The 27,541-nt window shown below is 33.4% G+C and overlaps 2 protein-coding genes across 2 annotated transcripts; one reads left to right on the top strand and one right to left on the bottom strand.

Moving 5' to 3' along the window:
* Positions 1-711: 711 nt before the first annotated feature.
* On the bottom strand, positions 712-6,256 carry LOC108214208 (pyrophosphate-energized vacuolar membrane proton pump). The gene is made up of 8 exons (XM_017386069.2): positions 5,848-6,256; positions 3,236-3,810; positions 2,777-3,156; positions 2,529-2,615; positions 2,121-2,451; positions 1,500-1,910; positions 1,263-1,322; positions 712-1,158 (listed from the first exon to the last, which is right to left on the bottom strand). Exons 1-8 carry the CDS (start codon positions 6,086-6,088, stop codon positions 952-954), a joined length of 2,292 nt encoding a protein of 763 aa, XP_017241558.1. The 5' UTR covers positions 6,089-6,256; the 3' UTR covers positions 712-951.
* A 12,253-nt stretch (positions 6,257-18,509) lies between these two features.
* LOC108212136 (mannan endo-1,4-beta-mannosidase 5-like) lies at positions 18,510-18,914 on the top strand. The gene has a single exon (XM_064089762.1). The coding sequence runs from the start codon at positions 18,510-18,512 to the stop codon at positions 18,912-18,914; it is 405 nt and encodes a 134-aa protein (XP_063945832.1).
* Positions 18,915-27,541: the final 8,627 nt, after the last annotated feature.

Genomic DNA, 27,541 nt, shown 5'->3' with positions numbered 1-27,541 from the left:
AACAATCGCTTTTGTTGAGATGGAAGACTTTTACTGGTCATGATTTTTGTGCATATGAGGGGCCATGATTATTAATGAGGTTTTGGTCAATAAAAACCTACCATCTCAACAAAAGTGGTTTTTAGTGTGTACGTTCAAACTAGAAAATCTGAATTTTAATCACAAAAGCAGCAGGAACTGTATTTTTTTCTTTTAAATGCTTGGGTTTTAACTTTTTATTTATTTTGCTTTAGCTTGAGACTTTATTTTTACAGAACCAAAACTAGAATTAAGGCAACATTTTTTTCAGCGACACGAAAGTAAAGGCCAAGTGAGAAGTAGCTGTTGCAATCTTATTACTTAATTTGTGGTCTTGTTTTTGATCTTTACTGACCAATAACCACAATAGTTGAACTCGATCGGATAAGATGTATATGGTATTGGTTTGATCTTCCTCCCCAATCTTATACTCCGTGCCAATAGGCAACACCCAGATTAGGGTTAAAAATGGGGTGGGGAAAATGGGGAATCCGCCCCAACCCAGATGTATCAACTCAATTTGACAAACTTCGCATTCATTTGTATGCGTCATTTCAAATGGATGCATCTTTTGGTGGGACAAGAATACTTTGAAGAAGATAAACACGAAATATTCATTTGGAATCTACTCCAAACTTGTGTCTTACAGGCTACAATCTGGAAAAGAGAAGGAAAAAATTGTCATTGCCTACCTTGAAGAAGCGAAAGCAAGTTCTCATATCATCATTATCATAATTCATAATCAACCCCAAGAGGGAAAATTTCTCTTAACAAACTAAGCTTCACCAATTAACGACTCCGAAATATAACAACTTCCATAAACTACATACACCTGAAAGAAAGTTAAAACATGCGACAAGAAATAGACAAAAGGGAATTAGGAAGTTGGGATCGAGAACCACATTGGGGTTGACACGCGGTATCTTTATTCTTCTAGAATAGCTTAAAGAGCAAGCCCCCATGAGTCGCAAAAAATGGAGCAAACACAAGTGATTCGACTGCCATTAGCTTGATGAGGATATTTAGTGATGGTCCAGATGTGTCCTTCAAAGGATCCCCGATAGTGTCACCAATCACAGCAGCCTTGTGTGGATCAGATCCTTTGGGGCCTAGGCTTTTTGCATGGTCGGAAACTCCAGCCTAAATTCAGATAAAAGAGTATCAGCCTTCATATGTTGCAACTAGGCAAGTGTTATTATTTGTGGAATGATTGGAATGATGATAAACTTAGGTTGATGTATTACCTCAATATATTTCTTGGCATTATCCCATGCACCACCAGTGTTGGAGGCAGAAATTGCAATCTGCAGAAGATACCGAGGAGAGATATTAGAAGTATACTACATTTTCTCCATGACTGTGCCTATATGTTCCTAAAAGGTTCATAACATGCCTAATGGTAGAAGCTAGTCGCAATCAGCTTAGGAATTTTTACGGCTGGAACTGACAAAAGGAATATAAGGATCATCTAATGGCATTACCTGTACACCAGACACAAGTGCTCCTGCGAGGACACCTGAAAGTGTCTCCACGCCAAAGAATATCCCCACAATTAAGGGAGTAAGCATTACAAGAGCACCAGGAGGGATCATTTCTTTGATGGAAGCATCTGTGGAGATCTTGACACAGGTTGCATAGTCGGGCTTGGCAGTTCCTTCCATGAGACCAGGGATCGTGTTGAATTGCCTGCGCACCTCTTCAACCATCTTAAGAGCTGCCTTGCCAACACTCTTCATTGTCATTGCTGAGAACCAGTACGGGAGCATAGCACCTACCAGCAGACCAATAAAAACTTTGGGTGTCAGGACATCTACCACCGATATTCCTGCTCTGCTCACAAATGCGCCAAAGAGCGCAAGGGACACAAGAGCTGCAGAACCAATGGCGAAACCCTACAAAGAAGGTGTGAACCAAGTTAGGGGTCTTTTTTGTTTACAAACTAAAGCGGTAAAAAAGGCTAGATGAAATCAATGGATAGCTTACGAAGGCCATTACCATAAAATTTCCCAAGAAAATCAATAGCCTAAATATGATGTGAATGTCCCCACCAATTTTTGATAAAAACTACAAAGTACTTGACAATAAAAAGAAAAAAAGAACACCTTTCCGATAGCTGCAGTGGTGTTCCCTGCAGCATCAAGAGCATCAGTTCTCTCACGAATCCTGTGGCTCATTCCAGCCATTTCTGCAATGCCTCCAGCATTGTCACTGATGGGACCATATGCATCGATGGCTAACCCTGTAGCAATAGTGCTGAGCATTCCAAGTGCAGCTACTGCTATACCATACATAGCGGCAAAACTAAAACTGACAAAAATGCCAATTGCAATGGCAAAGATAGGAATGATAACAGACTTATATCCCAAAGCAAGACCAAAAATAACATTAGTGGCAGCTCCAGTTCGGCAGGAATCAGCAACATCTTGAACAGGACTGTAAAAAACATTGAGTAAGAGTCGTGTATTAATAACAAGGAACTCATTAGGGGAAGTAAGCACCGCAAACAGTACCTGTAAGCATTGCTTGTGTAATACTCAGTGACGAACCCAATAATAAGCCCAGCCCACAGACCAACACAGACACATAGGAAAAGTTGCCTGCAAAGTCAAAGTATTTAAGTCAATACCTAATTACTTGCAACTATAATCAGACAAATCGTAAGCCTCACAACGACAAATACATGTTAATACTCATCTTAATATGATAAACAATGTATCAGAGTTATGTTTTCGAATATAAGATGTGTTGCAGAACTTACCAGTTCTTAACCTCTTTTTGAGCACCAAAATTGAAGATGGTGAATGATGAAGGAAGAGCAATCCAGCTAACTATTCCTACACCAATAGTCATTAGCACAGTGGAGATAATGAGTTGATTCTTCAATGCTGGCTCTATCTCTTTTACAGTCTTAACTTCAAAGAAATCAGTTGCAAATAGTGTGGTGATCAAGCAAACAATAATTCCCACAGAACTGACAAGCAGAGGATAACACATTGCAGTGAGATCATGAGTGATGCCAAATGAAGAGATTGAAGCGACAACAAGGGCAGCACAAGATGACTCAGCATAAGAACCGAAGAGGTCGGATCCCATACCAGCAATATCTCCAACATTGTCACCAACATTATCAGCAATCACCTGGAACAAACAATGGTTAAAATACACAAAGTAAAGAGTTTCAAGACACTAAAGCTATCAACAACAAATTCTATCCTACCGCTGGATTTCTGGGGTCATCTTCCGGGATGTTTCTCTCCACTTTACCCACAAGATCAGCACCGACATCGGCAGCTTTGGTATAGATGCCTCCACCAACTCTTCCGAAAAGCGCCATGGAAGACCCTCCAAGTCCATAACCAGTTATTGCCTCAAAAAGACCTTCCCAGTCATCGCCATAGTATAACTTGAATAGGAGGATAGTAATGTACAGAACTAGAAGACCATTTGCAGCAAGGAGAAATCCCATTACCGCACCGGACCTAAAAGCAACAATAAATGCCTTTCCTACACCCTTTCGTGCCTCCAAAGTTGTTCTGGCATTTGCGTATGTGGCAATTTTCATTCCAAGAAAGCCAGAAACTACAGAGGTGACAGCGCCGAGCAAGAAAGATATAGTGCTGAATACAGCAGTTGCAAGAGCAGGTTTGCAGGTTTTGGTGGTATCATATGTACAAGTCTGACTCTTTGTGCTGAATCCCTCCACAGATCCGAGAAAAAGAAAGATTAAAATTGCAAAGGCAACCATGAAAACACCAACATACTGGTACATTGTAAAAAGAAAGGAAGTTGCTCCTGCAACATGAATTACAAAACTATCAGTGTCATGCATTTTATAGCTACTGTGTCAAAATAATTACAAATTGCAGGTAGGATAACAAGTACTACATACTAATGAAAACTATTTGGTGTTCCTGTGCTCATAGAAACCATTAAAAAAAACTCCCATGCACATATTACTGTCTGAATACATTAATGCTGAGAAGATTAATTTCAGAAAATTAGACATGTGTAAACAGTATTTTATCCACATCAGAAGAACACCTATTAATGAAGAAGTTACTTACAAACTAATATTATTATTTATTTGTCCCTCCACTTTAAAGCCAGTTAGTGCATTACATGAGTACTTTCACTCTTTCAGGTACAAGTGCAAAAACTATAAGTGCAAATACATTTTTGTCCTTCAAAAAGCTTTAACTTTCACAATTGAACTTCAAGGTAACACAAAGATGAAAAAAAAATAAAGGAAAAAAATTGTTGCCTTTTGGTATCATCAACTACAAAAGTTAGAATTACTCAAGCACACATTTGTCAAGAATGATACTAGAACCCTCAACCTCTTGTTACCGAGAGGGAGCTTCCACTAATGTAAAATGCTAGAACCTCTCTGTCAGTGTAACTTCTTTCTCCTTTTCTTTTTATTTAATTTGTACAATTGTAATCTTTATCCACTTCACAAACATTTGCCTGATGTTGACAAAAATAAGACCATTGCACAAGAAAGGCAAAACAAGCAACAAATGTCAACTAAATAAGAATACAGACACATTTATGGAAGTAAAGAAAAACTGATACACCAACAACAATTATTAAGAGACTACTAGAGGCAAAGAGGAATGGAATGACTAAAAGAAAACTGAAACAGAGATAAGGATGATATTGACTGCCATAAGATATTTAAAGAAAAAAGCATAAAAAAGATGAGCCCAAAGGGTAATTAGCTGATCAGGTCATGTATCCATTTCAAAAGTTAGGTGAAGCTACACACTTAGCAAAATCCAATTGTATGTACAACACATTATTTTAAGTGAAATTGGAAGACTCCAGCCCAATCTCACACCTCATTGTAGTACATAGATGTGTTCAGAATAATCTATTATAAAATATATTTTCCACCAACCACTTAACACAAATTAACATACTAGATTCATATAACTTAGTCAAAACTCAAAAAATATTGGGTCAGGCTGTGTTTAGAAAAATCCCATATATCAGTATATATTTTTAAATATATCACTCAGCTTACGCCCTACAGCCAAGTGGATATAATCTCCTCTTAACAAAGGGGTGTGAGAATCCAAATTCTTATGCACAACAATTTCGAACAAGTCCAATAGCATATGTGTTAAACAACACTTTAATCAAATTCACATTTAGCATAAAATAGTTTATATCAAAGAAAAGTTTGAAACACTAAACCCAAATCTTTCTCCTGGTCATAGATGTTTCTACAATATAATATCAAAAAATATATTTGCCAACAACCACCACCTAACCCAAATTTAACACTAGATCTCAATAAATCGCTTAGTCTTAATTAATATATACAAGTCAAGTTGACGTGTACAAATAAGACCCCATAATCAGGTTCAAGTAGATGCAGAAAGAGTGCTTAAATTTCCAGTAACAATAATTAATCGATTTCAGAGATCTGAATATCAAACATCTTGAATAAGAAAAGAAAGTACAAACAACCATAAAATTCATACGAAAAGATTCATTCATATTAAGATAATTCAAGCATCAAAATTCAAGCTTCATAAATCTTGATATAGCAAGACACATAATAGTAAAACCAAATAGACATACAAGGATTTATACACATAAAAATTAATTATATGTGGCACAAGTTTTATAAATTTTACTAAACGATTTTAATAATTTTAAATCCTGGTTCTGCGACTGGACATCATATACAGAGTTGCACCGAACATATCGAAATCGAAGCATAGAGCCACTTAATCACATACTTAAACACATACTTACACAAAAAATACAAATTAAACACAATATTAACAAGATCTGAGGCGAGAAGAGAAAGAACGAGACCTTCCGAAATAGCGTTCTGTATCTCGGCGCATTTCTCGACGACGTTATGGTCATTAATCCCTTCCTCCTCCTCAATCAAGGACTCGGTGAAGCCGTTTTTGTTGTCGGCCGGAGACTTTTCCGGCGTGACCTTGATTTTGGAGACGAGGACCCACTGGACAAGCGAGAACGCTATTCCGATAATAGCGCATATCGGAATGATGATCTCGGTGCCGAGATCTGAGAGTAATTCTCCCGCCATGGCTGCGACAACTCGCCGGAAAATAAGTGTGTGATAGAGAGAGGGGAGAGAATATAGGGGGGTGAAACTCACTGTGAATGTGATTTGGTTTGGGTAACGTATGGATGTGCTTATATATACACTAGTATGTGTTATTGTTTGTGTGTGTGTCTTAAGATACGTAGGGGAGAGAATGAGTAGTCACAGACAACACACCAACCAGTAAAGATAGGGATTTACTGCGGTCAATGTTCCTATCTTCTTATCCCTAAATACCAGCTATTTCAAAATCGGTTTTTCTATGTTGTGCCTCTAGCTTCTAGGCACACACTAAGCATCAAAATTTATGAGTTTGGATGGTTTCCATTGGCCTATCTTTTTCAATAGAGCTATTAACCAAAAAACCCAACTAACTTATCATTTTTTTGCCAAAAAACCTTTAAACCTTTTTTCCACTAATAACCTCAATAAACTTTACTAAATCTTGATGCAGTTCCTTAATACACACAGTAACTTCACTGTTATGCACTACTATAGTTAACGCTTAAAATTTGACTGGATAAATGAATTCAACAATAACAAAGTTCAAAAAAAATTATGATATTACTGGCTTGGCTTGCGTTGTAAGTTCAACATGTCAAATTTTTATATCTATTGATTTTCAATCTTTAAAATCTAATTTCAGAACGTTCTCACTAAAAGACATAATTAAATACAAAGGTCTACTCTGATTCTCTGTGAATACTATCTCCAGTACGCGTGCATAACTCTTTCAAAATCACATGCATGCCTTGCAGATTGCTCGTGACTATAATCTTGAACATCAAAGTCACCGAGAAGTTCTAATCATTTCCGGGATTTAGCAATTATATAAAATCAAATTGGTTTGTATAAGCGTAATTTTGATAAAGATGATGAAACTCTCAAATATTCAATGGGTTTATGAAATTAGAATATTATAAAATATTAAAGGATAAATTATTATTATTAATGAATAGGCACAACATGGCACACACATGTATAAAAAGATATAAATCTGGGAAAGATATTTGACAAGTCACATCGGCAGATTTAATCATGGTTTATTTTGTATTTTTTTATATATTTTAATAAAGTTTATTGGGGTTGTTAATGAAAACAGAAGTTTAAAGGTTTTTTGGCAAAAAAATGACAAATTGATTGGGTTTTTTGGTTAATAGCTCTTTTCAATAATGGTGGACCCCCTGCAATTACAACAACCACACCAATCAAATCCTTTCAATTCTCCCAAAATTATTGTATTTTTAGATTATAATTGATTTTAATTAGATTATCTATGTGCAATTTTTAAAGGGATGTATTGGATTAGGATTTTAAAGATTTTTTTGCATTCATGAAATCCGAGGGTATTCGATTGAGATTGTTTGAAATCCATTAAAATCTTGAGGTATTCAATTGGAATTTTAAATTATGCTGCAAAATCCGGTGGTATTCAATTGAGATTTTAAATTATGTTTTAAAATCCTATGGTATTCAATTAGGATTGTTTGAAATCCATTAAAATCTGATGGTATTCAAATGTTGATGGATTTTTTTGCATTTCATAAAATGATGGATTTTGTGGCATTCTTCAGTGTATTTTAAGTTTTCTGAAATCCCACCAAAATCAATGAGATTTGAAGCATTGTGCTTAAATCCTATAAACTCTGCGACATTTTATTAAGAATCCGCACAAAATCAAAATCACACACAATTCATTAAAATCCATAAACTAAAAACAATCCATTAAAATCCCAATCGAATACACCCCGTTAGTAAAAAATTGGTAAAATATTGAAATTAATTTTGAGTAATTCACAGTTTCTTTTTTTGAATATTATTTTATGTTACATTGGGACTAGTTGACTTATACGCAAATTATATAAAACTTTCGATAGGTTAACAACAATTTTTTTATTATTCTTAGTTTTGTTTTTGTGTAAAACTTTTTATTACTTTTCGAAAGTTAGGAAGGTAATTTGAAAGGGGGAGGGGAAATAAAAAAACGAGGAACACAACAGCCTTATCTTACACACGTGTGGGTGTGTGACTTGCGAGCAGATGAGCGGTAAAAAAACAACATACTGACTTGAATGCACGAATAATATAAATATTTTAAACATAGAAATTTAGACATTTAGAATCTTAGATGACTAATATCATTTAACTAATGGGATTTATTTAAATATATATTATATTTATATTGGTTACTAATTTTTTTAACTGTAAATTTAATGTTCATCTCATCTTCAAATAAACATGATAAGGATGTTAAAATAATAAATTAACCTATAGTGATACTCCCTCCGTCCCACCAGGTTCTTTACAGTTACCTCTTTTGGACGTCCCATCCATTTCTTTACATTACAAAACTTTCCCAAAATAGTTAATGGATCCCACCACTTTATCACTTTTCCTTCCTTTTCACACTACTTTTACTCCACTATCTCTCTTTTATATATTAAAAATCGATGGGTCCCACCACTTCACCCACTTTTCTTCCTCTTTTTTATTACTTTATACATATTTCTTAACCTCCGTGCCCAAACCCAATGTAAACAATTGGGTGGGACGGAAGGAGTATTTAGGTAAAGTACTAGGAGTTAATATAGTATGAATGATTATGGTATACTTTAAAGTACAAAAGAAGAGTACTTTTGTATAATTACATGACAAATAGTAAGGGGTAACCCAGTTCAAAATTTATAAATAATTGAAAATTTATAAATAATTGAAACTTTAATAAATCACACCAGGCCCATCTGCACAGTCCCTTCGATATTCTTTTTGAATTAATATTTTTATAAATTTGTATTATGTAGCACGGATCCGACCCAATTTTTTCACAACCTTAAACGCGAAATAAGTTCTGCCGTTGATGATGAGACGAACACTAGTCACTAGCTGGCAACAAAATTTCAATATTTGAGGAATATTCTTGGAATATATATAATATGTGTATTGGCCTGTGTGCCATGCTCTTTATCTCTCTCTGTTCTGTAACCATTTTTACTCAACTTGCGTTGTTGCATGCAGAGGATCTACTCAGACGATGCTTCGTTGTTAGAATTTATTTTCACTTTTAAATATAATTAATATTTATTTGTATGATTTAAAATTAAAAATAAATATTTAAAGTAGGGAGATTTTTTGAATAATCTATATTATTCTAATAATTTTTTTAATAAACATTAATATCATCACTCAAGTAAATACTTTATCATAAAAAATTATTATATTTTAATAACTCATACATTATTTAATAAATAAACTAAACCACAAACTTATCATATTAGAGCTATCAACCTTTCTCGTTGTAGATTAACAAAATTAGGACAAAGTAAAAAAAGATAGAATTGTCGACTTAATACTTAAAATCGTATACAATATTTTTTTTCTTTAATAATCTAATATATGCTAATCTATTAAAATTTTAAAAAAATTTCTTTTAATCCCGTAAAAATACATGATAAAAGCTAGTAGGTCCAAAAAAGATATGTTTAAATTTAAATATTTAAATATGATATAGTTAGAACAAAATAATTCCTAAACATACGTATCACATATATGTTTTTTCTTTAGAAAAATCACTAATTATTACTCGTTATTTTAATAATTTGATAAATACCTTTTTATTGGCATAAACAAATTAAAACTTGATCAACAATATCACAGAATTTATATGACACATATTATTAAATTAGAGAACCCCTAAAAATAGTTTAAACCTTGGCCGAATTGATATTAATTTTTGTTGATAGGATAGAGATAGGTATTCTACGTTCGCGACGTAGGTGGATGGAATATGTTTATTTATAAAAGAAAAAATATGAGACACTGGATGTACTCTATAACTTTTCTAGTTATCTGATTTATCTGGAATAATATCCGAGTCATCAAAGAGATAAACTCATATGACGTGTTGTGATGCGGATAAGTTGAAGGATAGTAACCAACCATAATAAAGATTGCAAAATTCTTGTTACTACTACACCTCTTTGATATACCGGCATTACCGCCAGCAAAATAGAAGTATTGCCCTAGCTTTGTTTTTGACATTTTCTTTTATTTGTCAGGTGTTTTTTCTTTTCTTGATAACGATGATATATGAAATCTCGGAAATTCTCACAAATGAAGCTTATCAGCATCTCCAAACAAAAAGGCACCAAGTCAGCCTATCAATCAAACTAACCGTTACCAGCAGACAAAACAAAGAATGACCCGAGTTACGGGCCGTTAGAGTGGATTTAAAATAAAAATTTCTTATTTAAATAAAGAAGTGAAGTGGTAATTGAAAATAAATCATGATTAAAGTGTTTGGGAAAAAAACATAAGTTATAAAATAAAATTTTATATTTTTAACTTCTTATAAATAATTTTTGAACTTTTAATTCAAAAGTCGGATTTTTGAACCCCGCTAAACATGACCTACATTTGTTAGGTGTTTTGCCGTCTTTTAAGTATTATTATCATTTAAATATTAGCGGAATTGAAGATTCTGATATATTTATATATATTTATAACGGGTGTATTCGTCTTTTACTAATTACTATGTTCTCAGAATAAATACTTATTCCTTCCGTCTCAATTTATAAGTTCATTTTGGAATAAACACGCATATTAAAAAATTGACTAGTTAGATTTAATTTTATGTCATGTATCATTAATTGGTATATTGATAAGGGAGAATAGAGTTGAGTTTCAAAAAAATTACAATAAATATAATGATTTAGTGTATAGAGAAATGAGAATAATGTTGAGTTTCAAAAAAATTACAATAAATATAATGATTTAGTGTATACAGAAATGAGAATAATGTTTAGTTTCAAAAAAATTATAATTAATATAGAGATAAAGTTGTATTGAAAGAAGAGAGGGACAAGTATACTGGACAAATTTTTTTCCCAAAAAGGAGGGATTATTGCATAATGAAAGTTTATTTTGATAAAAACAATATATTTACCTAATATTTCTATTTTAATACAACTAAGTACTTATTTTTCAAAGATAAGCGTAAATGACCTTTTATAAAAATAAGCAATTTTTTGAGAATAAGATAAAACGGGATATTAGCCCCGTTAAACTAATCTAATTTATATATGTTGTTTGTCGTCACACTCTTTCGCTGTATCTCGAATGAACCTGGAATAATTAAATTTGAGGATATGGCGGGCAAGTTTAAATAAAATGAAGCATAAGCATATAGGCCAACGTGTGCCATATTTGGTATGCTTATCCAATATCAATCATCAATCAATCAATCATCAATATATATATATAAAAGAAGATGCGGGCGCTTCTAAAATTCCTCGATTCAGTCTTCTGATTTTTCTTAAATTTTGGAGAGAAAATATAGTTATAATTCAAAAAATCATGTTCAAGAATTCTAAAATCAATATATATATATAAAGGAGGATGCGGGCGCCTCTAGAATCGTCCGATTCAGTCATCTGATTTTTCTTAAATTTCGGAGAGAAAATATAGTTATAATTCAAAAAATCAAGTTCAAGAATTCTAAAGATAACACAATTCTTTTTCCATTGTTGAATTCTAAAAGTGATACAATTCTTTTCTTATTTGATTTCCATCTTCAATAACACTATTTAAACACAAAATAGTTAATAGTTATTGAATCTGCTCATATTTATTTATCATTGTTTTTGATTAAGCTACTCATATTTTGAGTAACAAAAAGCCGAGCCTTAACTGAGAACACGATGTCGTTGCATTCCATCTGTGGTCTACTAATAACACTCTTAAACCCTGTGGTTTGTGGAAAAAGCAAAAACCAAAACACTAGCAGCAGCCACTTCGCATTGCATCCAACATCCAACACAAGGTCCGAGTTTGCCCCTTGCGCGCTTGGCAGTTCGTCTCTAAAATTGTTCGATTCAGTTATCTGATTTTTCTTAAATTTCGGATAAAAAATATAACTACAATTCAAAAAATCAGGTTCAACAATTCTATAAATAATACAATTCTTTTCTTATTGAATTCTAAAGATGATACAATTTTAATTTTTTTTAGTATTTCTTATTGAATTCTAAAGATGATACAATTCTTTTCTTATTTAGTAATCCTAAAAGAAATAAGATTATATTTATTCAAACTAACAATAATAAATAAAATACAATTTATATTTAAGATTTGTAACATAATATGCACAATTCTTATTTTCGATAAGATACATAGAAGATGTAGTTGAATTTTATATTATAAAATTTTATTTTCGATAATATATATTGAAGAATAATTTAATACTAGGTCCGTAATCAAAACTGTGTTTAAGAGTCTAAATAGTAGTTCGAATCATAAAATTTATTAACTCGGCGTGTCTAGAATTATTGAATTTAGTCTTATAATTTTTTTAATTAAATTTCAAATTGAAAATAAAATTTTAACCTAATCATATATTGATTTTATGATAATCAAAATGATTCTTGATTAGTATTGTGTTTGACGGGCACGGGAGGCGGCCCAAACTAATTTTTATCTAAATAATAATAATTTTTCTATTAGTATTGTGTTTGACGGGAACGGGAGGCGGCCCAATCTATTTTTTATCCAGATAATAATAATTTTTCTATTAGTATTTTGTTTGACGGGAAAGTGGCTAAAATAATTTTTTTATCTATGTTATAATATATCTTTTTTGTTAAAACAGGAGCACGGTTCAAAATAATTTTTATCAAATTATAATCTTTAATATTACAAGTTTCATATATTATTCTATATCATAAGTTATAAATAGATATTACACGCCGCCGCGAAGTAATCACACCTTATATCAAACGGCTTTTATAAAGCAAACAAATTTTTACAATAATACACCTTAATATATCATACATCCAAAGATTCTTGATAGTTTGATAGAACATTAAATGAGGGCCACATAAGCAAATTTTTATACTAATTATAATATTTTTTTATTAGTCATATGTTTAACGGGAATATGATTCAAAAGAATTTTTATGCTATTATAATATTAGTTCATATCAGAATTTTTAAAAAAAAATCATGACGCCGCCGCCGCGAAGCGCGGCTTTTTTCACTAGTTGATATATATATAAAAGAGGATGCGGGCGCTTCTAAAATTCCTCGATTCAGTCTTCTGATTTTTCTTAAATTTTGGAGAGAAAATATAGTTATAATTCAAAAAATCATGTTCAAGAATTCTAAAGATAATACAATTCTTTTCTTATCGGATTCTAAAGGTAATACTCTAGAATCTAGGCGCCTCTAGAATTCCTCGATTCAGTCTTCTGATTTTTCTTAAATTTCGGAGAAAAATTATAGTTATAATTCAAAAAATCATGTTCAAGAATTCTAAAAATAATAAAATTCTTTTCTTATCGAATTCTAAAGGTAATACTCTAGAATCTATTAAAAGACTTCTAACTGGTATAGGAATCTTAAAAGAAAAGAGATATAATTCTAAACAGTTAAGAAATAAGAATCTTAAAAAAAAATATAATAGCTAAAATCTATGAAATTCTAAGCAGTGAAGAAATAGGAATCTTAAAAAAAAAAAGATAATTCTAAATAATTAAGAAATAAAAATCTTAAAGAAAAATATAATAGCTAAAATCTATGAAATTGGATATATCTATCCAATTGTAATTATAATTTTGTCATAATGTAAATGATTCTTAATTAGTATTGTATTTCAGGGGAGGGCGGCCCAAATTAATTTTAATCTAAATAATAATAAATTTCCAATTAGTATTATGTTTGACGGGAAAACAGCTAAAATAATTTTTTTATCTAAGTTATAATATCTTTTTTATTCAAACATACCACAACTTAAAATAATTTTTATGGCCCAAATTAATTTTTATCTAAATAATAATAAATTTCCAATTAATATTATGTTTGACGGGAAAACAGCTAAAATAATTTTTTTATCTAAGTTATAATATCTTTTTTATTCAAACAGACCACAACTTAAAATAATTTTTATCCAATTATAATCTTTAACTTTATCATAATTTTTATTAGTATTGTGTTTGACGGTAGGGCGACACCAACTAATATCTATATTATAATGTTTTGTTATTAGCATTGTGTTCGACAAGTGAGCGGCTCAAACTAATTTTTATCTATATAAATATATTTAATTTTATCATAATTATAATAATTATTGATTAATATTGTCCTTGATAGGAGGGCGGGTCAAACAATTTTTTTATTAGTATTGTGTTCGACAAAAGGGACACTTAAACAAATTTTTATATTAATTATAATATTTTTTTATTAATGATATGTTTAACGGAAACACGATTCAAAATAATTTTTATGCAATTATAATATTATTTCGTATCAAAATTTATAAAAAAGATCCTTTATTAGTATTGTGTTTGAGGGGAGGGCGGCCCAAATTATTTTTTATCAAAATAATAATAAATTTTCTGTTAGTATTATGTTTGACAAGAAAATAGGTATAACAATTTTTTTATCTAAATTTATAATAAATTCATAACGCCGCCGCGAAACGCGGCTTTATTCACTAGTTATATATAAAAAGAATAAAGCACATTGTAGACATTTCATAGGCTTTAATTAATTATATGTCCAAAGAATTATTTTTTTGACATATAATCGGTATGAACTCACTCCCGGAAGTCGAATTTGAACTTGTTAATAGATGAAGTGCATTTTTATTTAACTCTTAAGAAATATAATATTCTTACTATTTTTATTTAATTATTCAATTGAATTTCTCCATGCCATTAGAAATAATCCATGAGTACTCACATCGCGGAAAAAAGTGCGTGCAATATCCGAGGATATAATATTGAAATGTCATATATTTATAAGTTTGTCCTGTATTCGTAATTAAAAAAAATAAAGGAATATTTGTAATTTTAAACAAAATGACTATAATAAAATGAGTGTGATGGGATAGTATAATTTTGGAGAATTATCTATACAAAAACATAAATATATTCCATGTCATTCGCGGTTATGGACTTACCCCAAATTCATAATAGGTCTTCCTCCAAAATTTATACTATATTATAACAAGCGATTATATGGATAATTTGGAGTACGAAAACCTATTCACATATTTTTATAATTTCTAAATCATCTTTTCAATATTTCTTTCAAAAACAGATACAAATAATCATATAAATAGTGAAAGGCATTTCAACCTATCTCTTCTCAACAATAACATTTTTTATTAGGCAAAAGCACAATTTTCCGGATTTTGAGCCCAAACACTCTTAACTTAGAGAATGTTTGGCCAAATTTAAAAAAAAAAAATTACTTGTAGGTTAAGGTTAATAAGTGAATTATAAGTGATAAGTGGTAAAAATATTATAAGTGTTTGGATAATTTGACTTATAAGTTAGTAGGATGTTTAATAATTTATATTGTAAGTTAATATTCTTCAATAAAAATTAATTTATATAAGTATAAATTTAATATATGAAATTTAACTCACATTAATTTATTTAAATATATAAATTTAATACATCAAATGCTAGTTTATTGACAAGGTAGTGGAGACTTAAAAAAAAATAAGTTGACGGAGAACCACACTTCTTAACCTGGATTCTTAATTTAAATCGTTAAAAAAGTCACGTGGACTTCTGCACCCAAGCAGATAACAAACTTATGATAAAAAAAAGTATTTAATTTTGTGAGCCAAACACTCCCTTAATCTTTGCTCGATCATTTTTTTTTAGATCTTCAGAGTCTAGAGTCCGTTTTATTTTTGAGTAAAACTGCAAAATATATATGCAGCGAGATACATGAAAGGTTCTCCCAAGAAAAGGAAAAAAAAAACAAAAGAACCAAAGATTCAACCTTTAATAAAGCATTTACCTAATGCAACTAGTTTTCTTCAGGAATATGTTCTTTTATCATTTTCTTTTACAATGTGGTGTTTTTATTCCAAAATGTCTTAGATGCGTGACATGTTTCTGCTTGTGGAACGAGATAAGATTCTTAAATATAGGAACGGTTTTTCTATGGTGTGCCCATGGGCACATGCTAAGCACGGAAAATTTTGTGTTTGAAAGATTTTGATTGGCTTCTCTCTCTTGATAATGGTGGACCCCCTGCAAATACACCAACCACACCAATCAAAATCTCCCAAATACAAAAATTTCCGCGCTTAGCATATGCCCATGGGCACACACTAGACAAACCGATATACTCCCTCCGTCCCACAATACATGTCTCTTTTGGAAAAATTTTTTGTCCCACAATACATGTCTACTTTTAGTTTCCAATGCAAATATATTGCAAATATTTCAAAATTACCCTTCTTGAAAGTTGTATAACAATTAATGGAGGTTGAATAAGAGTCTACATTCATGCATTTATTAGGGGTAGAGGTGAGAAAATTTTATCTAATCAATGCTTTCTTAATATGCGTAATTTTTTCAAAAGAGACATGTATTGTGGGACGGAGGGAGTAGGAAATAATACATCAGATTTCGTGCACGTAGCTTAGCTGTAGATCTTTATATTCTATTCATGGCGTTTTAATATTTGGTCGAGCATACTCAGCATAGTACGTACATATAGCCCATCATTAATCATATGGAACCCTGCAGCTGTGAACAAACTCTCGATCGATAAATTACGTACGCGGAAATAATATAGAAAAGTGCTAATTTGTGTTTATCGTGCAATTACAGCAGAAATACACGACACGGGATAATTAACAAGTTAATTATCAGCAATTAGTTTTATCTGATATCGAAGTTTGACAAAATTTTCAACAACTGATGTTTAGGCTGGAGAAATGTAGCGGATTGAAGGAAGAGGCTACTTTTGGTTACGGCTGATAAGTGATAACTAACCATGCAAATTGCAAAACAAACATAACGCATGAGTATCCAACTTGTCACGCTCAATTGAAGAGCATGGATAGATGGAATCAAGTAATCCTCAAGGTTCGCCGATAAGTGGAATCTTCTTTCCTCACCACACCAAGACACCAACTCATCACCATCAAACACTTGCACAGATACATACTTAGTTCAGTCTTAGAAAATAATATGTTACTCCAATTCTCGACGGTGTTTAAGAGATCAAAAATTTCTGATAAAGTACATAATACTAGTATATATTTGTGTGGTTATGGTAATTACATATTGAACATAATATCTGCACGAAACGGATATTGTAAAATTAAAACGGTTGAGAGGCTCCTGGTAGTTTTTGAGTCAATTCCCCAACGTTTGTAATTTAGTTATCATCATGTGCTTTTTGTTCGATAATGAATTTATGGTAGTATGAATGATGAGAGTGAGTTTCGTTGTCTTAATCTAGATTTGGAGAGGAAAGGGACAAAAGAAAACAGACTGTTAATAATTCAATACATGAGTTTTTGTTAAAACACTGCTTTCAGTAGCTGGCCACTGGTCATAGATGGGACCTCGACCCCCATGTTCTTGAGCTTAGGCCAACCCCACCCAACATTCTAATATCTCACTCCATACCCAACTTTCAGATCTAACCCTTTTTTCTAATATTTTTATTCGTGTTACTATGATCTTAAAAGGGCATATTCCTGCGGATTGTTAGCATAATCATAAACACACGGATGCAAATATATGGCTAACAAACGGATAACCATATGACGAGTCTCATGATCAAGAGTGAACCATTTGATAGAGAATCATACAACCATTACTTTATTTCTAAAATTAGGTAGGGTTCTGCAACAGAACTTAAGTATTAGTTAGAGTTCTGCAACAGAACTTCACATGCAAAAAAAATGTATTTAAAATTATTTTTGAACACACAACGATAAATACATGAAAAAAAACATGTATTTAAATTTAGATCTTAAAAATCTATTTAAAATTTAGGGTTCTGCAGCAGAACCTTAGTGGTTCTATGGTTCTATTCTAAAGACTGGTTTTCTCTTGAGAGCGACCCTATATGATGATTCGGCTTTCGTGGGGGTGATTTACTTTATTTTTTTTTTAACATTTGAAATTTGCTCATTCTTTTAGAAAAATTATAGTCAATTATTTTATATTGATTATATTTGGTAAACGAGATTCATGATCCTGTTAAATAGATTGCTATAAGCGTGGGCAAAAAAAAAAAAGGTTGTTGTAATTAATCGAATACTAAACGTTCTTAAGATATCTTAAATATCTCACAACCTGTAAAACTTCGACATACCTACTTAGATCGGATGATCACTTATTTACGAAGTTTACCACACCCGACGACTAGCAACAATCACTAATATGAACATTAAAATTACCACACATTTTAATAATTATCGGATTGTATGATTCAAATCTCGGATTGGATCATTCATCAGAGGTAATCAATCTCCAGAATAGAGGTGTATGTTCTAACAAAGAGATGAGATGATGTGATATCAAATAATATACTCATCGGTGAACATAAAGACAAAAGCACAGAAAGCAACAAGGATGATTCTACAATCATGGCGTGGGAGCTCATGAACGAACCCCGTTGCGATGTGGATTACTCTGGCAGAACCGTAAATGGATGGGTTCAAGAAATGGCAAGTCTCGTGAAATCGATCGACAAGAAGCACCTGTTGACGATCGGCATGGAAGGCTTCTACGGGGACACGATGCCTGAGAAGAAACAATTCAATCCGGGCTATCAAGTTGGGACTGATTACATCAGCAACCATCTGATCAAAGAAATCGACTTCGCCACCATACACGCCTACCCTGATATATGGCTGGCCAACCAAAATGAAGCTGCGCAAATGGCCTTCATGGGGAGATGGATGCGAAGCCATCATACGGACGCCAAGACCATTCTGAAGAAGCCGCTGGTCATAGCTGAATTCGGCAAATCAAGTAAGGACCCGGGTTAAGATTGTCGAGTTTCAGAAAGCTTTTAGTCTTTTCGACGAGGTGCGATCTTTCCAATACATTATACTTCATGATTATGGTTATGTGATTATTTATGGATTCATAGTATATATTATTATGGTGTGGTTCATAATTTTCATGATTAAGTATAATGGTGTGGTGTGCTTGAATCTATTAGTGTATGTGTTGTTTTGTATCATATTTTGTCATTTCTTGATCTATTTTGCCTGATTCGGAGGAGATTGGGTATTTGTAATCATTTTTATATCATATGATTAGTTACATTTTTGAGTTTTGGATTCGCATTTTCGATTTTTAGTTTTCGCTAGTGTCCATGATGAATGTTTGTGTTTTTCCGGTTCTTGCACGGTGACGGTGGAGGTGGTGTAACGGTGCTTAATTAGCGCGTGTTTTGATATTAGATTATTCTGATTGACTTATTTTGTTGCATGATTTTAGTTTAGATTTGAAAACTTGGAATTTATTTGATTTTAATAGTAGTAAATGTAGGTCTTAATTTTAGTTTTTGTGAATGGCAAGTTGACTATTTTAATTTATTTGGTTTTAAAATTTGAATTTTCTCTTCATACTTTAATTTGAACTTTTATGTAGTAATTAGAAGATTAATTAAAAGATTCAAATTTTGAATCTTATAAATGAATGCATTTAAATATATTTGTACTATTTATGGGTTATTTGAATTTTGAATCTTGTAAATGAATGCATTTAAATATATATACCATTTTGGTGGCCGAGGGTGACGACGGCGACGGTAGTTCCGGGATCAGCATGCGATCCGGTTTCAAAAAGGAAGGCGCTTCACTGTGCCTTAATGAAGGCGTTAATTGTGCCTCTTTATTGAGGGTGTAATTTGTGCTCCATAATTGATGGAGTTAAATGTGCCTTATTTGAGGTGTTAATTGGCCTTAATTGAGGACGTTAATTGTGTCTTAATTAAGGGCGTTAATATTTTATTAATTGTACTTTAATTAAGAGCTTAATTGTCTCAATTATGAGTTATCATAATTGTGGGAATTTTTGATCATCTCATGCAATATACACGTGATTTTAATATTAATTAATTATTGGATATATTATCTTTTATTTTTATAATATATATAATGTGTTATATATGTCGACTTATATTATTCTTGTTTTCTTTCTTCTATTCTCAGGATTCTTGGAAGAAGACGGGTTTTTCTTTTCGGACATTAAAGTTTTATTGTCTAAATTTCCCCGGTCATCTTGCATGTCCGACGGTTAGATAATAAGCTTTCTTGAATGAAAGAATTATCACGGTGAACTGCTGTTTCATATTGTTGAGATTCATTCTCATTTTCAAAAAAAAAAAAAAATATCTCACAACCTGGACTTCCGATCTAAATATATTTGTCGGTCTGAGTTCCCTCGATTAATTTAATGAAAATACTTGTTACCGGATTTTAAAACAGAAAGATGAAAACGAAGAAGCAGCAGCTAAGTAGCATGACCCTTCAAACTGTCGGTGGTGAGAGACCAGCGACATACCTTGTGGAATCGCGGTGGTTAGAAAAGGCAAATTATGTCTCTTCTGAATGCATCAAAACAATGTTTCGGAGTACAATTGTGCAAAATTACCAAGTGACAGGCTACTTATTATTTTCGTACCTGTAATTAGCAGCTACTACATGTTTAATCCACCGCCTCTAATCAGACGGGTTTGTAATGCAATATACTGAAATAAATTCGAAATTTATTACCCTCAAAATGATTATTTTTGAAGCACATTGAATATTAGTAACAATTTAAGATAAACATAAATTTGATTATGTTTATGAATATGACACAATTTACCTCTTTTTATTTTAAATAGTTGAATAATCATTACTTGAGAAAAAAATAGTTGAATAATCACGTCTCAGAACAATACTATGTAACCTAACATGATTCTCAAAAGTATTCTATTTAATATATTAGATTGATTTCGGCGTATACATAAATTTTCATTATTAGTGAAAGTGATACAGACAGAATATGCACATAAAATTTGGTATAATTTTTGAAATATCTAGCATATTTTTGAATTATTAATATGATGAAAATTAAAATTGAAATAAAACACATGAGAATTTCAAAAAGATAATATTAAAACGACTGCACGATTATCTGAAATAAATTTATATATACTAATTAATTGCATCACCATCTAAATCTATATCATAAAATATTTTCTAATTTTGTAATAATTTTATATATTCTAATTTTGTTAAATTTATTCTCGATTTAATTTTATAAAAAGATTAAAATAAATAATAATGATATATCTCTCACAAATTAAAATCATATAAAAGTTAATATAACAACTAATTTAGAACGCATTTATTAAAAACATTGGTCCCATATTTTGCCTCACCTCTCCCTTACGAGAGGCGAAACATTTGATCTTAACTTGTTGAGAACGTCGGTGGTTTATTTTGAACTGTTATGACCTTGTATGAGCAGTAGTGATAAGGCCATTTTTGTAACTCCCGGGTGTCTCTTTGCTGTTCTTCTTCTTCTCGTCGTGTGGTGCACCTGCTAGGGTAGTGTTCCTGCAAAACAACGCTCGATCGGTGGTGTTGTCCTATTCGCGCCGTTGTCCGATTCGCGCCTCCGGCGTGACAATCAGTCTTGGTTTTCTAAGAGAAGAGAATTAGACTAGAAATTTAGGCTTACCAGATCACTCTCTTGCTTCCCCTATTTATACCTGCAAGGATGAACGCGGCTCCCGCAAGGCATCACGTGATCTTTGTCGTGTCACCCGGCTGGGAGGAGATGACGGGCTCGATGTCCGCTTCAAGGCCTCGGACAGCGGGTCGCCAGATGGGTGACAGAGTTGACGGGTTTAATCTGGTCTCCGGGGTGGATTATATGACATGATCGATCCCGTCCTGAGGCTAACGATAACATTCCGGGTAAAGGTGTCAACGGGGAAGTCAAGTCTTCAGTGTTGATTACCCGCTGTTTAGGAGGTTCCTTATCATTGCCCCCCTGCTTCTTCGTGTTGGCCTTCTGGTTAACGCGGGGAAGTATATATGTGAGGGGTGGACTAGTTCCGAGTTTTTCTGTTGAACTTCATTACATATTTTTCTTTTTTTATTGTGACCAACTCTTCACCGGCCTATTTAAGTGGGGGTCTCGCTCTTCACTTCTTACACTACTTCATCTTTATAGCCTCTACGCTTGCCTTGTGATCAATAACATGAGTCACTCTTTCGACGAATGCGATGCCATCTTTATTCTGTGTAATTCTTACAATAGTGAAGCACAAATATTATGTTTATCCAGACTGGTCAGACTGGTGTGTATGTTGATGTTTAGTGACTCACGTTTGTTTAAATTAGATACTGATACTTGTTATAACATGCCCTTCCTTGTTGGCAGGCACGTGCACTCACACGTTATGATGGGCATGGTTCCTGTGATCCATTGTTTAGATGGCTATTAGCAGATGTCTGTGATAACGGGTACTATCATTGCCCCCCCTGCTTCTTTGAATTACTTTAGTGAGTTGGATGAGTATAAGATTCTGAGGGAGTGCTTGGACGTTTTTATCATCTAGTCATGTTTGAATATTGGTGCCTTGGATCTGAATTTTGAGTACAAGATCCATAAACAATTTAAACTGGTGGAGGCGGGGTACTACAACTTATGGATTGCGTTCTTTCTCCTGTCTCCTTTCTTATATAGTACATATTGTGAAATGTACATAATGTAAAAGTAAATGATATACCATGTATATAAAGAGTATATTGTGATGTGGAGAAGGCGGGTACTATAATTGCCCCCCACTCCTTTAACTTACTTCAGTAAGTTGGAGGAGTATAATATACTGATGGAATGTTTTGATGTACTTGCCTTCTATTCATGTCTAGACTTTGGTGAGTGTTGGGTCCGGGTAACGGGGTGTATTCAGTTATATGACATGTTTGTGTATGGGGGTTGAGGATCCCATACTATCTAATAGTAGCGAGGTGTATTTCGTTGTGTGTTGTGCTGGGATTGAAGTTCCCCGTTATCAGATGCAACAAGATGTATTCCATCATGTATTATGTTGTGTTGTGTCTTTAGAAGAATAGATTTTGTCTCATTTGCATAAATGTTTTTGTTTGTTGTCATCACTTTCCATACCCTAGATTGTATTTGTCTTCCACTCGTGTAATTTTTTGCAATTACGTGTATTTAATAGGAATTATTTGTCTGTGTTATACCTTTGCCCCCAGTCATTGTTGACGGGTTGAGATCCGCCAACAATTACTTAAATCATGTGAATTTTTTTTTTTTTTAATTTGGTGTCCCCCAGTGAATGGTGACGGATGCGATCCCGTTTTCTAATAAAGTTGCGAATTGTTGTTTGCGCCAGCTTGTTTTGAGATAAAATAATAATTTGTTGTCTACGGTGATGAGCCCATTTTTGTGATATAATTCAACTTTTTGTCTACCGGTAGTCAGCCCATTTTGTGATAGAATACAACTTTTTGTCTGCGGGTGGTCGGCCCGTTTTGTGATAGAATGCAACTTTTTGTCTGCGGGTAGTCGGCCCATTGTTGTGATAGAATTCAACTTTTTGTCTGCGGGTAGTTAGCCCATTGTGTGATAAAATACAACTTTTTGTCTGCGGGTGGTCGGCCCGTTTTGTGATAGAATGCAACTTTTTGTCTGCGGGTAGTCGGCCCATTGTTGTGATAGAATTCAACTTTTTGTCTGCGGGTAGTCAGCCCATTGTGTGATAAAATACAACTTTTGTCTGCGGGTAGTCAGCCCGTTTTGTGATAAAATACAACTTTTTGTCTGCGGGTAGTCAGCCCATTGTGTGATAGAATACAACTTTTTGTCTGCGGGTAGTCAGCCCCTTCTTTTTTTTTTTATAAATAAAATTGTGGCATTTTCCGAGTTTTGGAGGATCTCAAAGTTCTGCAGCATCTTTGATTTCAGTTTTGCAGAGTTCATGATTCATTGGTTTGTTGTCCTCCTCACAAAGAATTATAACATGTCTTTTGATCTTGAATGGCTGACTGGTGCACATAGTTCTCCATCGATTATTTATTGTTGCCTGGTTACTCATGATGGATTTAGAGAAAAAGAATGTAGTCCTTCCAGAATCATCTTGCTGACAGGAAATGAGAGCCCTGGTCCGGCTTCTTTGCTTTGTGTGCTGGAGAACATATGAGGCTCCACAGGTCTCATGAGCAACCCACCTTAAGTCACCACCTTGGAATTAGTCTGTTCCTTCTGAGTTTTGACAAGTTGAGGAAGCATTTTCGAGCTTTTGGGGGCTTGAGGGAGATCGCCCGGGTACAAATTCTGTGATTATTTTTTCTTTTTTATCGAGACTTGAGCCATCAGGCTTACACAAAACCGTCTTCAGATTGTGCTCTAACAGGGCTTTTGATGCTGGAGTTTCGGATAATCTTAGGTGCATATCAAGAAACTCTGAGCTATATGCCGTGATCAACTGGCTTTGAGGCTGCAGGTATATAGTTTATGTCATATAACTCTCCCTCGATTGTTTGTTGTTGATGGATTCTGGAAGAGGGATGGAGCCCTTTCTGATTCATCTTGCGTTTTGATTAAAACTCTGGCTGACTTCTTGATTGATGTCCAGGAATGGGTGATGTGAATTTTAGCTTTTGTCTTGTGTCTCCCTCAACAAAGCAGTAGCCGGGAGCCAATGCAGAAGCGCAATTAGTTAAAGGAAATAGATATCATGATAATGGAAAGATATAATTGTATAATCGTTGCCAGATTAATAAAAGTGCAAGTCAGAAAGATTAACATGCTTTTGTAAATAATGTTTCCAGCACTAAAATACATCTTGAAGTTGTAATGATAGGATTATAGAGTTGTTTCTAATCATCCCAAGGCAAGGATATTGAACGAATATTGTTTAGTTAGTGCTACTTATTCTATAAACAGGACATTTATATCGCAAGTATAGCATTTGAGATTGCTTCAAGCCAACAGAGCATGCAAAGGTAAATTTAAATACTAGGAATAGCTAGGGACAATTGATATGCATCAGAATGATACTTGCAGTATAGCAAGAATTTTATACAAATACTGCATATACCTTGAGTTGTATACCTGTAGTATTATAAAAATTATCATAGATATAAATGTCTCTACAGCTGATGTAAACCAAAGGAAGCTCCGTTGTTGAGCTTAGATCATAGCTCTCTATTTCTACACACTCAAATTTGAATAAACCGGGGAGACATTAACTAAAATGAGTCTTATGCGAGCAAATGCAGGACCATAATATGATCGGGATGCCAAGCGAGTAATCAAGAGATTGTGATGCTACTTTAGAGCTATAATGCAAAATGCAGACATTAAGGTCTACCAGGACAGGTACTTGGGCATGTACTCCCTCTTTTTCTTTGTGAAATTTATGATAAAATAAATTAGCAGGCTTACCAAGATTATCCAATGTGTGCATAAAATTATTCAGCAAGTTATTCGCAGGATGATAAAATATCACCTTCTGCTCAGGGAAGTAAAAAAATAAATTCATCTCAAATAAGTAGTTGTGAGTTGTGACAATCATTTTCTTTATGACGCAACAAAGATAGTTAACGAGTCAATTGCTCCAAGTATTAACACAAACAGATATGCATAGCTGGTTGCAATAAGTATGTACATCAAAAATAGAGAGAGAACTGATGTTAGGAAAAATAGGTGCAGATTTTGGTATTTGGTAAGTGAGCAAATTATCAGATATGAGAACACAACATGAATTGGCTGGTTGTATCTTAAATTCTGTATAAGCATTAATTTCTATTTAGATTAAAAACATTCATCAATTGCAATGAGGTCTAATGTTCCACACTAGCTAAAAAGCTCCCAAAATTTTCTTAATCAGCAATTGTTTAAAATTATGTGTTGCGTCAAGTCAGCAGAGCATGCAAGGGTAATTTTAAATACTAGAGAATATATTCAGAAGATCAAAAATCTAATTAATTTGCTGAGAAACGGATGACCTGGTGTCCTTGAAACAAAACTCTTTGAGCTCTCGAATTCTGCAACTTTCATAATCATGAGGTTGCCCCTGGAATTAACATGTGTTGCCTGACTACTTAAGATAGATCCGGGATACAGGACGGGGCACAAAACAACTGCAGATTCTAGGCCAACGTCCCCTCATTTGTCTGCAGATACTTGACATCAAACTGGTATGACAAACCTGTCCCCATTGGTTAGAAAATTATAGTATGCCATATTAACATCAACCAATCAGCTGAAGGTGCTCGAATACGTAAGAACAGTGAATGTGCATAAAAATGACCAATGACAAAATTTTAGAATGTTGCAGCCATGATCAAACAGTCATAAAATGCATCATGACTCTTTATAACGAGTAATGAAAAGTGTTTTCATGTGTTAAGAAATGACAATGTGGCAGCTGATACGGCTGAATATAATTTAGTATCATATCGCAAATGAATCTTCAAATCAACAACTTAAGTAGCAGGGTTGCACTCTTAAGAATAACTAGCTTAGAGCGGGGGAGGCACTTATCAGAATTGTCAACTAAGTGCATGAGCATAGTGTCATATGGGTTGCTAGGCAATTATTCAGACCCAATTACTCAAAATATTGTGATGCCATCTCAAATCAACACTGCAGACAATGTGATTAATCACCTCGGAGGCTAGAATAAGTGTGTCAATCGTGCGATGAAATGTAATGAACACAATAAACTATTGTATATGTAATAATTGTTGGCGGATGTGGAGCACTAAGAAAGATAAAATAAAATAAAATAAATACAATTGTGAAAAATTCCTAGTCTGAACCAATTATAGCAGCATAATTTTTTAAAACTAAAACATTCAAATTAGACAATGGACAGACAGAAGAAAGATAGAAATTTGCAGCTAAAACAACTTCAGACACAAATTTCATATGAAAATAAAATTATACAGCATATAAAACAATCTATTTTTTGAAAATGTTGTTAAAGGGCTAAATAGCAAGCTGAGCAAGTCAAATTAGATGTGCATAACAATCATAAGATTACATAAACACATAAATGAGAGAGAGAGGCTTCCTGATTGAGCTACTGAGTTGACCCGTTGAGTGGCTCGCTGAATTCACTGTCAAGCCGGGTTCACTCACTGAGTCACACCGAGTTTCCGGGTTGGAGCCCTAATTGAATCTCTGTGCTTCTGTCCCTCAGCTATTTTGATTTAGACAGTAGATTGAGGTGGCTGCAAGTTGACTCGATTTTTACCGGATCTAAAAAATTTGTGGTTTTGCCCTCTTTTTCGAACGGATCCATCTTTTTGCTGGTGCTCCTTGAACAGATCTCAACCTCTCAGACGCTTTGTAGCTCAGGGAAAAGGTCAAGGGAGGAACTTCCTCGAATCCACCCCCTTCCTGGAGCGCCAAATGATAAGGCCATTTTTGTAACTCCTGGGTGTCTCTTTGCTGTTCTTCTTCTTCTCGTCGTGTGGTGCACCTGCTAGGGTAGTGTTCCTGCAAAACAACGCTCGATCGGTGGTGTTGTCCGATTCGCGCCTTCGGCGTGACAATCAGTCTTGGTTTTCTAAGAGAAGAGAATTAGACTAGAGATTTAGGTTTACCAGATCACTCTCTTGCTTCCCCTATT

Source organism: Daucus carota, chromosome 3 (genome assembly GCF_001625215.2).
Source record: "Daucus carota subsp. sativus chromosome 3, DH1 v3.0, whole genome shotgun sequence".
In the NCBI taxonomy this organism is placed as follows: Eukaryota; Viridiplantae; Streptophyta; class Magnoliopsida; order Apiales; family Apiaceae; genus Daucus; species Daucus carota.
Note: the sequence above shows the minus strand (reverse complement) of the source record. Positions and strands in the feature narration are given on the sequence as shown.

What these genes read in the sequence shown, in the direction of transcription:
- LOC108214208 (XM_017386069.2), bottom strand. Translation starts at nt 6,088, where the DNA reads ATGGCGGGAGAATTACTCTCAGATCTCGGCACCGAGATCATCATTCCG. An exon ending in CACTTGTGTCTGGTGTACAG is followed by an intron (nt 1,323 to 1,499) that starts GTAATGCCATTA and finishes TATCTTCTGCAG; the next exon opens with ATTGCAATTTCTGCCTCCAA. An exon ending in ATGCCAAGAAATATATTGAG is followed by an intron (nt 1,159 to 1,262) that starts GTAATACATCAA and finishes ATCTGAATTTAG; the next exon opens with GCTGGAGTTTCCGACCATGC.
- LOC108212136 (XM_064089762.1), top strand. Translation starts at nt 18,510, where the DNA reads ATGGCGTGGGAGCTCATGAACGAACCCCGTTGCGATGTGGATTACTCT.